Source organism: Oryza sativa, chromosome 2 (assembly GCF_034140825.1).
Source record: "Oryza sativa Japonica Group chromosome 2, ASM3414082v1".
NCBI lineage: Eukaryota > Viridiplantae > Streptophyta > Magnoliopsida > Poales > Poaceae > Oryza > Oryza sativa.
The window spans coordinates 33377284-33391117 of NC_089036.1; the positions used below are offsets into that span (position 1 = coordinate 33377284).

A 13834-nucleotide genomic window follows, 5' to 3' on the forward strand; every position below is an offset into this window, starting at 1 on the left:
GTGAGTGTGACTTCGATAATATCAAGATGCGTCAATCCATTCGTTGTAGTTGATCATAAAGATAAAGCGTGCGCGTTTGTATGTCTACTCAGGAGCGGAGCTAGAGTATATGAGGGGAACCCGATAAGAATTTTTTTAAGCTATATATCACCTATTTTCACTATGTGTGCACTCTTCTCAATACAAACTTAGATATCTAAATCATCTTAAACTCTATCTAAAATAGAGTAAAATAAGCAAATGATATATTCTCCATTTCGTTATAGCTCTACCCTGTACCTACTCTGTATACCATGTTGAGAAAGAAAAAGAGATGCCAATGTAAGCGGATTAAAACTCCACATTTTCAGCGAAGTGGATGTAAAACCCAGAAGATCCAAACATGCCAGAAAGGGGGAACAAGTACAGTCGTACCATAACAACCACGAGAGCGAAAGTTGCAGTCATCCACATGGACGTGCCCCCTGTTCGTCACCCACAAGACACACCACCACCACCATCACCTTCACGCCAAAGCCTCCCTCTCCCATCTCTCCCTCTCTCTCCCTCCCCTGCGCCCATAGCTCGCAGCTTTGCAGCAGCCAAGCCAAGAAGCCAACTCAACCCATCAGAACGGCAGAAACCCCAGCCGCGGCGTTGGTTAAACCACAGCAAAGCGTCGTTGATGCCCCCGCGCGGACGCCTCGCCTCGGCGCCATGACGACGACCACCACCACTCGCCTCCTCCTCGCTGCCATTCTCCTCGCGGTGGCCGCCGCCGACGATGACGGTGGGTGGCCGCGTGCCGTTCCCTTTTGCTCTGCTCGCCTGCGTGCGTTGGCGAGGGAGGGAGGGAGAGGGAAGGATGATGGATTATAGTGGGGAGGGAGGGGGTTGGGTTTGGGTGGCTTCGTGTTTTGGTGTTTTTTTAGTGCTGCGAGTGCGCGCCTTTTGGTCTTTGTTTATGTCTTGCTCCCTATTGGCCGGCGCCGCCTAAGAATGGCCTAATACTAGATTAATCCCAGCCTCCTGTTCGTAGCATCTCTTCTTCTGTTCTTCTTCCCTATCCAGGGGACAGTTGCTGTACTTTTTTTTTGTTTTGTTTTTTAAATGCGGCTTTATTTTTGAACTATTTTTTTTTCTGTTTTGTTTCGTTCATGGATAAGGTTTCTATATTGTTCTTGGAGATCAAATGCTCATTTCTGAAATGCCGCCGCTGTTTGTGGAAGTTTAGGGAGTGTTTTTTTTTTGTGTGGGGTTTTTGGTTATCGAGTTTTGGATCCGGAAATGGTTTTAAATTATTTTGGAAGTTATTCTCCGATTCCTCCTCCGAAACCAGATTCCTGTTTCCTCGCGATGTTTGGTACTTCGATTCTGCTGTTTATCAATCTGGTTTGCTCTTGCGTGTTTTCCAGGACAAACGCTACTGGAGATCAAGAAGTCCTTCCGCAATGTGGACAACGTGCTGTACGATTGGGCCGGCGATGGCGCGCCGCGGCGCTACTGCTCGTGGCGCGGCGTGCTCTGCGACAACGTCACCTTCGCCGTCGCGGCGCTGTGAGTTTCCTGCCAACCTATTGCTTGGCTTGCCTGGCTGCAGTGCCCGTGGTTACTGACGTGTTTTCTTGCGGTGGAATGCAGCAACCTCTCGGGGCTCAATCTTGGGGGCGAAATCTCCCCGGCCATCGGGAATCTGAAAAGCGTCGAGTCGATGTACGGTGGCACGTTGTCTCCTGGAATGAAATGTTTCTTTCATTCAGCTGCTTAATTAGTGTGCTCAACTCGTTCTCCCTGTTTGTTTGATTACATATATGCAGCGACTTGAAGTCGAATGAACTTTCTGGGCAGATCCCTGATGAGATTGGCGATTGCACGTCGCTTAAAACTCTGTAAGTGAGATTCAGTTTTGGTTCGCAGTGTTGTTTTGAGGATGTAGAACAGTAGAAGTAATGCGTGCCGCAACCCTCCCCTGTTCTTTTATTCAAGGGACCTGTCCTCTAACAATCTAGGAGGAGATATACCATTTTCCATATCTAAGCTGAAGCACCTTGAGAACTTGTAAGATTTACCCTGCTGAAACTTGGTGGAGGAGAAGTATTTTGCAGCATTTCTTTCATCGTAAGCACTGCTGTTACTTGAATATATAGGATCTTGAAGAACAACCAGCTGGTGGGGATGATCCCGTCGACACTCTCTCAGCTACCAAATTTGAAGATTTTGTAAGTTGCGGCTGAACTGTTCTGAGGGCTTAATTTGGATCAATTCTAATGTGATATATGCCCCAGGGACTTGGCTCAAAACAAGCTAAATGGTGAGATTCCGAGGTTAATCTACTGGAATGAGGTTCTTCAGTACTTGTGAGTACTAAGTAGTCGATGATTCTGTTCCCTACTTTAAAAAACTTCTTTTTTTTGTTTCAGTACTTAAACTGCAGACAATATGTAGGAGCTATTAGTGCTAATCAGATTTAGTTTGTGTAAATTATAGGCGGTTGAACATATGTAATGTAGGGCAAATAGTTCGGTAAGATCATATTGTCATATCCAATTGTGCTAATCTGATTTTCATATGACAGGGGATTACGGAGCAATAATTTAGAAGGAAGCCTCTCTCCTGAGATGTGCCAGTTGACTGGCCTGTGGTACTTGTGAGTGTATTGCTTCCTTTTGTTTATTATTAGCTCTACATGTTTGTTTTCTTTGTTCCTTTCACAAACTTGATTTTGTTTGACTTAGTGATGTGAAGAACAATAGCTTAACGGGTATAATACCAGATACTATTGGGAACTGTACGAGCTTTCAGGTCTTGTATGTACATACCTTCTACTCCTTCTGAATTATGTGTCCCCCTTTCTTTGACATGTCAATCATTCCTGACCTTATGGTATTTTTAGGGATCTGTCTTACAACCGGCTCACGGGAGAAATCCCATTCAACATTGGCTTCCTACAAGTGGCTACATTGTATGTGGTAGTCATTTTACTAACAAAAAGAGTATCCAACCTGTCGTAATTAATGAAACCAACTACTTGAACTGCTATGCACTATTTTGTACCAGGTCTTTGCAAGGGAACAATTTCTCTGGCCCTATTCCATCAGTAATTGGCCTTATGCAGGCGCTCGCAGTGCTGTAAGTCCAATGATAATTGATGTGCTTGTCTTAATTTATGGGCTGAGAGTGAGAGGTATTACCATAGCCCTTGAATGCAAGTTTTCACCTGTACCTTCTATTTGTTGATACAGTGATCTGAGTTTCAACCAATTGTCTGGGCCAATACCATCAATACTTGGCAACTTAACATACACTGAGAAACTGTAAGCCTGCCCTTGTGTGTGTGTTTTCCTAGCCTTTGAGAAATATAATATTCTTAATTATGTCAAGAAGTTAACATCATAGTATCTTGTTTTCTTAGGTACCTCCAAGGCAATAGGCTAACTGGATCAATACCACCCGAGCTTGGTAATATGTCGACACTTCATTACTTGTAAGCCTCTACCTTTAAAATTTTGTTGCTTCTTGATTGTTAATTGATTAGCGCACTACCCTCTTTTGAGACAATATCTGGTTTCAGAGAACTGAATGACAATCAGCTGACCGGGTTCATTCCGCCTGAGCTTGGAAAGTTGACGGGCTTATTTGATCTGTATAACTCTACTCATCCTTTATCAATTGATGCTTACCTGGAATGCTAAATCAGTCAGTGGACCATATCATTTGTTTTTCACAGGAACCTGGCAAACAACAACCTTGAAGGACCAATCCCTGATAATATAAGCTCATGCATGAATCTCATTAGCTTGTAAGTTTCATTTGTTCTCCTGAAGTTCTATATCCTCTCCGATGGCAGGGCACTTAACTTTAGCTTTGTAACAGCAATGCTTATGGCAATAAATTAAATGGGACCGTTCCACGTTCATTGCACAAACTTGAGAGTATAACTTATTTGTAAGTGTTATTGGTTTTAGGTGATTTTTCTTCAAGCCTGCTATAAATTTAGTTCTGTTCATAGTGTCTAATGATTTTTGTTTTCATCCTAACTTCTAGGAATCTATCATCAAACTATCTTAGTGGAGCCATTCCCATTGAACTAGCAAAAATGAAAAACTTGGACACATTGTAAGTACCAGAAGTTAATCTGCAATTGCTTTTGAATAAGTGATTCTCATGATATGACGTGTTTGCTGGATATATTTGAAGGGACTTATCCTGTAACATGGTTGCTGGTCCAATTCCCTCGGCAATTGGGAGCTTAGAGCATCTTTTGAGACTGTAAGTTCTATAATATTACTCCTTGTTATAAAAAAATAAAATAAAATACTTGTATCATGTCATGACAGCATTCTCTTATTCCTAAAGAAATTTTAGCAATAATAATTTGGTTGGATACATCCCTGCTGAGTTTGGAAACTTGAGGAGTATCATGGAGATGTAAGTACCTTCTCACCTAAATGCGTTGTCTGCTCTGTACCTTTGGGAGTAATGCAGATTCCTCTTCCTCTGTTTTAGTGATTTGTCTAGTAATCACCTTGGTGGTTTGATTCCACAAGAGGTTGGCATGCTGCAAAACCTGATATTGCTGTAAGTCTATGTTTTACCCTCTATCCTATAAAGTAGTATTGCATGGTTTCAAAAGGCTGTTTGCATTGGACTGCATATTAATTTGAGTATTCTGTTTCTCATTACTGCATATTGATTTACGTGAATTTTTTTTTGTCTTTTTTCAGAAAACTGGAAAGTAATAATATAACTGGGGATGTTTCTTCACTTATTAACTGCTTCAGTCTCAATGTCTTGTAAGTTATACACTTGAAAAGCAATATGAAATGATTTCACACAATTTTTTTTGGCCATGAACCTGTAAGCTTCATACTGATAGTGTGTTACTGCAGAAACGTATCATACAACAACCTGGCTGGCATTGTACCAACAGACAATAATTTTTCACGATTTTCACCGGACAGGTATTTTCCTTGGGGATTAATCGATCGCTTGAAAAAGAACTCGTAATACTTAGGCATCTCAGGCCTCATCAATAATCTGATCTTTAATTCAGCTTCTTGGGTAATCCTGGACTCTGTGGCTATTGGCTTGGTTCTTCGTGCTACTCCACCAGTCATGTGCAGAGATGTCAGTAAAATGTTACAGCTGTTGCGTTGCTCCGAAGTGTAACTTCACACTGATAAACTTTCTAATTTTATATCCTGGATTTTTATGCAGCCTCTGTCTCAAGGTCTGCAATTCTTGGGATTGCTGTAGCTGGGCTTGTTATCCTGCTGATGATCCTAGCTGCTGCTTGCTGGCCACACTGGGCACAAGTTCCCAAAGATGTGTCTTTATGTAAACCAGGTGATGCATCTGCAGAGGTCCCAGTCCATTGATTTTACCCATCAATTTCGGTAGCTGTTTGGCAAGTGTCCTCTCGTCACACTCAACCTTGCAAATGATCTATTACATGTCTCAGACTATTGCATATGTTCGCCCTCTACTTGATAGATGCATTTGGTTGTTAACAGAGTGATATTATTATTTTCCTGTGATAGATATCCATGCACTACCATCAAGTAATGTTCCTCCAAAGCTTGTAATCCTTCACATGAACATGGCATTCCTTGTGTACGAAGATATAATGAGGATGACTGAAAATTTGAGCGAGAAGTACATTATCGGGTATGGGGCATCAAGCACAGTGTACAAATGTGTACTGAAGAACTGCAAGCCGGTTGCAATAAAAAAATTGTATGCTCACTACCCACAGAGCCTGAAGGAATTCGAGACTGAGCTTGAGACTGTTGGAAGTATCAAGCACCGGAATCTTGTCAGCCTTCAAGGGTATTCCCTATCACCTGCTGGGAATCTTCTCTTCTACGACTACTTGGAAAATGGCAGTCTCTGGGATGTTTTACATGGTAAGTGAATTTTACATGGCAAACAAATACATAGGAACTGTAAGCAGAATAGTTGGTATTTAGAACGATTGTTCTTCTGGTTTGTATAGCCGTTGCCTGTTCATCTGTCAACAAGCACCACCTGATCACTTTCATATCAACTTGTTTGATGGTTTAATATTATTTGGATTAGGATATTTTCATGGAACATAAACAGCTGATAAGATTTCTGCAACTATAGCCTAATTAGCAATTTCTTTATTATTTTAGCAGGCTCATCCAAGAAGCAAAAACTAGATTGGGAGGCTAGGCTCCGGATTGCTCTTGGTGCGGCACAAGGTCTGGCTTATCTTCATCATGACTGCAACCCACGGATAATTCATAGGGATGTGAAGTCGAAGAATATCCTTCTAGACAAGGACTATGAAGCACATCTTGCCGACTTTGGTATTGCCAAGAGCTTGTGCACCTCAAAGACACACACATCAACCTATGTGATGGGTACTATAGGCTACATTGACCCTGAGTACGCATGCACATCCCGCCTCAACGAGAAATCGGATGTCTACAGCTATGGCATTGTCCTCCTGGAGCTACTTACAGGCAAAAAGCCAGTCGATAATGAGTGCAATCTCCATCACTTGGTAACTATTTTTCCATTCGCTTGCTACTGTTTATTTGAAAACTTGTTCCTTTCCTTCACCATATACTCTTGCATTTGAGGTTCAATAAGTGCACAATCATGGGCATTATCAGGTCTGTGTTCCTTCAAGGGGACCACGCATGAATCCTACCATGTGAGTAGATCTATATACACTGTGGCGGACCTGGTAGTGTGTGATTCATTGTATGGCTGGTGAAAGCTCTATCATAACTTGCCAGTGTCCCATAAAGCCTGCCATATTTGTCCCCCGCCTTCAATCATGTGGGTGAACATTTACAGGCAACACACACCTGTCAAAAACTGTAGCTAACTATGACTGTACTAGTTATTTTGATCACTGACATGCTGGTAACTTATCGGAAGAATTTACCCTGTCAATCCTGAACATCTCTTTTTGAAAGAAAACGGCAAAAGGTGAATTAAAATTTGTATTTCTACCAGCCCACAGGTCCAGTACGGAATAGTGCAACTGTAAACAGTCGATTTTAGCGATGAACTTCCTGGTTTGCATGAATGCTGTTTATGCTCATTGGTTGCTTCTCTGCAGATCCTATCCAAAGCCGCAGACAACACGGTCATGGAGATGGTCGACCCAGACATCGCCGATACGTGCAAAGATCTTGGCGAGGTCAAGAAGGTGTTCCAGTTGGCGCTCCTTTGCAGCAAGAGGCAGCCTTCTGATCGACCGACGATGCACGAGGTCGTGCGTGTCCTGGACTGCCTCGTCTACCCCGACCCGCCCTCAAAGCCGGCACTGCCACCGGCATTGCCACAGTCGTCCACGGTTCCGAGCTATGTCAACGAGTACGTGAGCCTACGAGGCGGCAGCACGCTCTCCTGTGAAAATTCGTCGAGCGCGTCAGATGCGGAGCTCTTCCTGAAGTTCGGCGAGGTGATATCACAGAACACAGAGTAGAGTGACTATCTGAATATCCTGATGGCTTTGTGCTTTGTGGCGTTGGCGTTCTAGCTAAGTTACCAGCTTTTGTGTCCTTCCTGGAATAAGAAGGGACACCGACGAAGGGCTGGCTATTCGCTGCTGTAAATATGCTGTCTTCTGGTTTGTTAGGCCTTCGGAAAGCTATTTGGCCTTCCTGTTTTGATCAGTTTTTCTTCTTATCATTATTAGTTAGTGGGGTTTGGATGAGGTGAACTGTATTAAGGCCTCCTGGGAGTATGAATTTTGTAAGCACGGGTCAGTTAAAAATATCGCAGTGATCGGGAAAAATCCGCCTCTTATAAAATTGGTTTTGTTGGATAATCGCGGATTTTTCAGTACAGTAAACGATGTTAAGAACCGCTGGCTTGTAAAGCTGGGAGCCTGGGACATCCCAGAGGCAAAAATGGGTGCTGGTAATGATCATCCGTGTGGATGCATAGTCTGCTCGATCAGAATGCTGTTTATAGGTCTCAGGAATCATTCTCGGTGATAGGCTGTGTTGCAGAGCTTTGTCCAGCGCTGTCGATGTATGGCACAGTTTATGTCACTGTGATTCGCTGGTGACTAGTACTAGTAACAGTAACAGTACTAGTAAGGGCCTGTTTGGCACAGCTCCAGCTCCAACTCTACCCCTCCTGGAGCTGGAGCTCAGCCAAAAAGTTTCAGCTCCACCAAAAACTGAGAGTAGAGTTGGGTGGAGCTCTCTCACAAAATATACTAGAGTTGTAGAGCTGGGTTTAGGCAGCTCCACAACTCCACTCCAGACTCAACTCCTGGAGTTATATTTAGGAGTTGGAGCTGTACCAAACAGGCCCTAAGAGTAGTTAGTTAATGGTCAGTGACCCACTTTTTTTTTTTGCTGTGTTCAATACTCTCCCTCTCATCCTGCCATTTGTTTCAGTATTGAAGTGTGTTTGAGTAGAAGGAGACTGAGGAGATTGAAAAGATACGCAAAACGAGGTGAGCCATTAGCTCATGATTAATTAAGTATTAACTATTTTAAATTTTAAAAATGGATTAATATGATTTTTAAAGCAACTTTCTTATAGATTTTTTTTTACAAAAAACACATCGTTTAGTAGTTTAAAAAGCGTGCGCACCGAAAAGGAGACTCAATCTCCCCTATCACTCTGAATGAACGAGGCCGAATGGCTACCCGGCCATGTCTATCACAATTCACAAGTAGTAGGGGGCATGGAGTACAAATTTACTGCCCTTTGTAGTACAAATTTACTGCCCTTTGTAGGGCCCCTCTCCCCCTGACGGATGATTGATGGTATAGCAAGCGATGTCATTCAAGCACGGCTCCATGCCATGGGGCCAAAAAAAAGCCAGCCAGGCGCGGCGAGCTCCTCGTGATATGCGGGGCTCGTGGAGTAATGGCGCTGCGCGCGCGGCGCGAACGCAAATGGGATGCCCTTTCCGTTCCCGTCCGGTTTAGTACATGCTGCCGCGGCCGCGACCGCGACGCAACACGCCCTGCGGTGCGGGGTCGGCGCCGCGACGCGCTCGGATGGGATGCGGCTTTTGACAGGGCCCGTGGCCCTTCTTCTTCGTCCGTCCCCTTCTCCTGGGCCGGAAGAAGGCCCATCACAGGACATCAGTGTGCCTCTGCTGGTTGGGCTGATGCGGAACTTTTGTTGGGCCAGGACCGCAGGACACCGGTAAGGGTCTGTTCGGCGTCCCTGGTTCCCGACCGACGCACAGAAAACGCAGTCTTAATTAAGTATTAGCTAATTTTTTTAAAAAAATAGATTAGTTTGTTTTTTTAAGCAACTTTCGTACAGAAATTTTTTCACAAAAAACACTGTTTAGCCGTTTGAAAAATGTGAGCATGGAAAACAAGTGAGAGGAGTTGGGAAAAAGGGGTGCCAAACAGGCAAACACAGCCTGTTGTGTTCTTACCCTATTTCTCAAACCCACCTCTTTTGTTTTCCGCGCGCACGCTTTTCAAACTACTAAATGATATGATTTATGAAAATAAAAAGAAAACTTTATATATGAAAGTTATTTTAAAAAATCATACTAATCTATTTTTAAAAATATAATAATTAATATTTAATTAATCATGCAATAATATCAGCTTTGTTTTTTCGTCCGGGGAACCCATCCTCACGAAAACACTCAAAACAGCCTAGTAGTAACGTGGTGTGCCGTGTACCATTGATTGGACCGGAGAGTATCGGACACGACCCATGTTACGTACTAGTATGTTCGGTGTAGAGGACGAGAGATCACCTCAGCAATTTTTCCTAAGCCTTCTGGACCTCTGTGCAAATAGTAACTCATTACGACATCATCCTTGTTCGGTGTTGAAGGCCATCATCCGGCTGACGGTTCGTCGGCGGCGGCGGCAGTATGTGGAGGCGGGGAAGGGGTCTGGCGGCAGGGAAGGAGGAGTCCGGTTGCGGGCGCGCCGTCGACGGCGAGAACAACTGTGGGCGGTGGCCTTGGCCGAATCGCTGAAGGGACAATGCTGTTGACCGACGACGATCCTTCTTGTGCGGATTGGTGGTGTGGGTTTGGACAAAGAATCGCGGGCGAAAGCTTTGCCGAGCCATTTGGCTGGCTGACAACGGCAACGCCGTTTGGCGTCGTTCCCATCCTTATAGGCGTTGTTTTAGCATACCCCTTTCCTTTCCCTATCATATTCTCCGGGTGAAAACCTTGCTTCGGTTACGAACGAGCGGTGGCGGCGATCCACGTCGCATCCTCCTTGGGAGCACCGCTTTGGAGAAACCTCTTTGTGCAAAGATATTGTCATTGGTCTATGCATTGGCTTCGAACTTCAGTCTTAGGCCTTGACGAGGCCTTCTAGCTCCACATTTTGTTTTGCTTTTCTCAGTTTGGATCATCTCTTCTCTTGTTTGGTGTGTTCAACTTGTCTTGAAGAACTATATTCTCTTCTGGAGTGGATCTTTATAATAATTAGTTATAGTTCTTTTTATCAAATGTCGGGATATTATATTTCATTATCTAAAAAATTACGACATCATCAATCCATTCGTCCACGCTTCACACGGTAGTATGGTACTCGTAGTCGTAGGCTCGTAGTACGCACATGGTTTCAGAGGGGAAAAAAATAAAGGAACAATTGCTGAAAAGAACAGTTTTTGTTACCGTGGAGAGGACGGTTCCCAGAACTCCACGGAAAATACAGGGAGTTACCCGCAAGTGAAGAAAACGAAAGGCGTAGCCAGAAAAGAAAAGGAAGGAAAAAAAAAGGTTTTCCTTGGCGTGCACAGCTTCTCCAAAAAAAAACTGTCCCTCCCCTGCACGGCTGCACATTGAACGCAAAGCTCGCGACACCAATCGCACGTGCCACGTGGCGGGCATCTTGAACGGTGGGACCCGATGTCAGTGGCAGGATGGCAGTCTCCTCGTCCTACGTGGCCTCGCCCGCTCGTGGGACGACCAACCGTCTTTAAGAAATTGGTCTCAAGGGCAAGACGGTAAACTTCGTGACTGGTACTGGTAGTAGAGAAATTAATTAACTGTCGTATTTCGAAAACCTCAAGAGCACACTGGGCATCGTGACTTGGAGCGAAACCCGGCGGGTTTGGTGGGTCCGGTTCTTCCTTTGAACGCACTTGGGCCGTCGGATCAAAGTGGTCGTGTTAGGACCGACGGTTAGGGACAGGGGCGTGCTGTTTTCGTGCAGAAAAAGGGTAATCCTAGGTTTTATAATTCTGGAGTTTTGCAGGGTTTATTTGCCTGGTCCATAGTTTGTGATCTTTTCATCTAGGAGTATATAGGATTTAATTGGTTTTTTCCGTGTTTAATTTTCATCCAAATCTATTCACGTTCCATCGGACTAATTTTTAGCAAAGTGTTTGTTTATGAGTTGCACTATTGGACTTCACCTCTAGCTCGAGTTGAATTTACATCCTAGCTACGCTGGGACGAGCCCAACCTAGTTGATATAACCTATAGCGAATCCACGTTAAAAGATACTACTACATCCGTTTCAAATTATAAGACTTTCTAACATTGCACATATTCGTATAGATGTTAATGAATCTAGGCACACACTACAACAAAAACCTCGTATAGAGGCACTTTTGTAGAGGCGTTTTGCAAATTGCTTCCAAAATTAGAAGTTTTATAGCGTAGAGACACTTTATAGAGGCACTTTAAAAATTGCCTAGAAAACTTTTACTCTAGAGACATTTTTAGATCAGTTTGTTAGATTTTATCTCGTAGAGGCATTCTTTCGGCACTATAAAATACGTCTAATATGTAAAGGCATTTTGTTGATACATTTTAAACTATGTAGAGACACTTTTTAGAATGATAATGTGTACTAAAGGACTAAATATAAGTAACTAAAGGAACAAGCATATAAGTAATGACATGGAGTTGAGTTGGTTAGTGTATTGAAGATTAAAATGATTTAACGAAGAGATTATGAGTTCAAGACTTGTCAAAAGCAAGGAAACTATTTTATTCTCTTTTTTGGACTGGTTTTATATTTTTGCGGTACAATTTAATGTCTCTAGAAAATGCATCTACCATCTTATAGACATTTTATAAAATGTCTATTCGTTTGTAGAGACAATTCACCATAAGACACTTATTAGACATTTTTTAAAATGCCTCTACATTGTTGTAAAGGCATTTAATAAGTGACTCTACAGTACTAGAAAAATGTCTCTACAAAGCATTTTTCTTGTAGTGACATATATGTCTATATTCATTAACATATATATAAATGTGGGCAATACTAGAAAATCTTATAATATGAAACGGAGGAAGTACGAGCTAAATTAGCTACTCAAGTGTCCAAAATAGACAATTTTGATCTGACAATATTATTTGGGTAGGCTTTTGAAACAAGGTGAAACAATGGAAAATTTGGAGTTATTTATGCAAATTTGCTTTGATACATTGTAGTGCATGAAGCTCGTTCAACCAGGTTTTCCTGTTCTCGTGTATCTAGGCCATGAGGGAAGCACATTTTGGTAGAATTATGAGAATTTTGTTGTACATATATAGCTCTTGATACGATGCTCAATTCAACAATATGTTTTCAGTTATTGTACTGATTTCGTGAGGATTTCTTATGCTATATTAAGTTGTTCAAGTTTAGTAATATAAAAGTGCCATTTCGTTGTATAAATAAACTGGGTTACAACAATAATTCATGATGATGTCCAACTATTCCTGATTCTCCAATAGGCGGTCCCTCTGGCATCCTCAAATATTAGTTCAATAAAACTCAAAATCTCTCTGAGGGTGCAAAGATGGTGGACTTTTACAAGGAGATGGAGAATGCGATAATCCGTGGTTGTTTGAATGAGCCAGAGGAGGCCGTAATGGTGAGGTTGGTGAGATATCTCAAAGGTTTGGATTATTGTATTTGAATGCATCGTTGAATTTAAGTCTCACAACACTGTTATTAGTTGCTATAAGAAAATCACCAATGGATATAGTCGTGCCATTAAAAAAATGGACCCTTAGCTACTGGTACTACATGATCTGGTCCAAGAAGCTAAAGATATTTTGGTTGCGTTAAAAACATATTTCAAGACCAATTTAAGCACAACAAGTTATATATTTAATAGCGAGGCAAAACTGGTAGCTCGCTAAGTTTGCATGGGGAATGTCTTAGTTCTCTGTTATTTTTCTGCATGTGATTTTCGTGCCGAGCGTTCTGCATACTAAGCTTCTTAATTTGAAGTTCGTGTTGATGATAAAACTCCTCCGGGATTAGATGGAAATTGAGTTGTAGGGAAATTCTTTGTGGTACTCTGAATGCCAAAAACTAATAAGAAGACCTTATGTTACAAACTAGCTCTAGCTTATACTCATATAAAAGGGAAACCACCATGTGTCCATGTTACTCTAAACATATCAAAGTCCCTTGTTGTAAACGATTTCTTGATGCCTCTGACCTCAACTAGTGAATATAGAACAGATCAGGGACCTAAGTCAGAGAAAGCAGCCCATGTGGCCATGCATTCAAAGTTTCAAGTTGGCCAGATCGGCAAAATTTCAACGGACCCGCCACCCTCGTCCGCGCCTGCAGCGCCCCGCCGTCCCCGGCCACCATAGCCGTCGCCGTCTCGTACGCCCATCCCACCCCTTCTCCCGCGCCCATCCCACCCCTTCCTCCGCAGCCGCCGCCTTCGTCCGCGTTCTCCGTGGCTGCCGTCGTCGCCGCCGCCGTCTCCCTCGCCCCCGGCCGCAGCCGTGCGTTGGCTGGGACACTGCCGGACTGCCCCGTCCTCACATGGAAGAAAAAAAAGCTGAAAGGGAAGGATGGGAGCAAGAAAGGGAATAGAGGGATGGTGGGCGGACAAAATAAAAAAATATTTATGTTGCAGTAATTATAATATGTCTATTATATCAGTTGGCTATAATGTT

At 43.0% G+C, this 13834-nt stretch overlaps 1 protein-coding gene across 3 annotated transcripts; it reads left to right on the forward strand.

The window, feature by feature from the left end:
• The first annotated feature begins 467 nt into the window (after positions 1 to 467).
• Positions 468 to 7789, forward strand: LOC4330905 (LRR receptor-like serine/threonine-protein kinase ERECTA). Of its 3 annotated transcripts, none has more exons than XM_015768481.3 (27): positions 468 to 769; positions 1395 to 1536; positions 1621 to 1692; positions 1797 to 1868; positions 1966 to 2037; positions 2127 to 2198; positions 2265 to 2336; positions 2555 to 2626; positions 2715 to 2786; positions 2873 to 2941; positions 3037 to 3108; positions 3222 to 3293; positions 3392 to 3463; positions 3551 to 3622; positions 3707 to 3778; positions 3853 to 3924; positions 4024 to 4095; positions 4177 to 4248; positions 4336 to 4407; positions 4486 to 4557; positions 4704 to 4772; positions 4869 to 4940; positions 5033 to 5106; positions 5197 to 5325; positions 5520 to 5885; positions 6138 to 6508; positions 7076 to 7789. In XM_015768481.3, the coding sequence occupies exons 1-27, from the start codon at positions 697 to 699 to the stop codon at positions 7442 to 7444; spliced, it is 2958 nt and encodes a 985-aa protein (XP_015623967.1). In that variant the 5' UTR covers positions 468 to 696; the 3' UTR covers positions 7445 to 7789. The 3 variants fall into 3 exon arrangements, with proteins under 3 accessions (XP_015623967.1, XP_066163155.1, NP_001403888.1); NM_001416959.1 differs by having other exon boundaries at positions 512 to 769; positions 6135 to 6508; XM_066307058.1 differs by lacking the exon at positions 1966 to 2037 and having other exon boundaries at positions 6135 to 6508.
• The last annotated feature ends 6045 nt before the right edge of the window (positions 7790 to 13834 follow it).

What these genes read in the sequence shown, in the direction of transcription:
- LOC4330905 (NM_001416959.1), top strand. Translation starts at nt 697, where the DNA reads ATGACGACGACCACCACCACTCGCCTCCTCCTCGCTGCCATTCTCCTC. An exon ending in CTACCAAATTTGAAGATTTT is followed by an intron (nt 2,199 to 2,264) that starts GTAAGTTGCGGC and finishes TATATGCCCCAG; the next exon opens with GGACTTGGCTCAAAACAAGC. An exon ending in TGCATGAATCTCATTAGCTT is followed by an intron (nt 3,779 to 3,852) that starts GTAAGTTTCATT and finishes GCTTTGTAACAG; the next exon opens with CAATGCTTATGGCAATAAAT.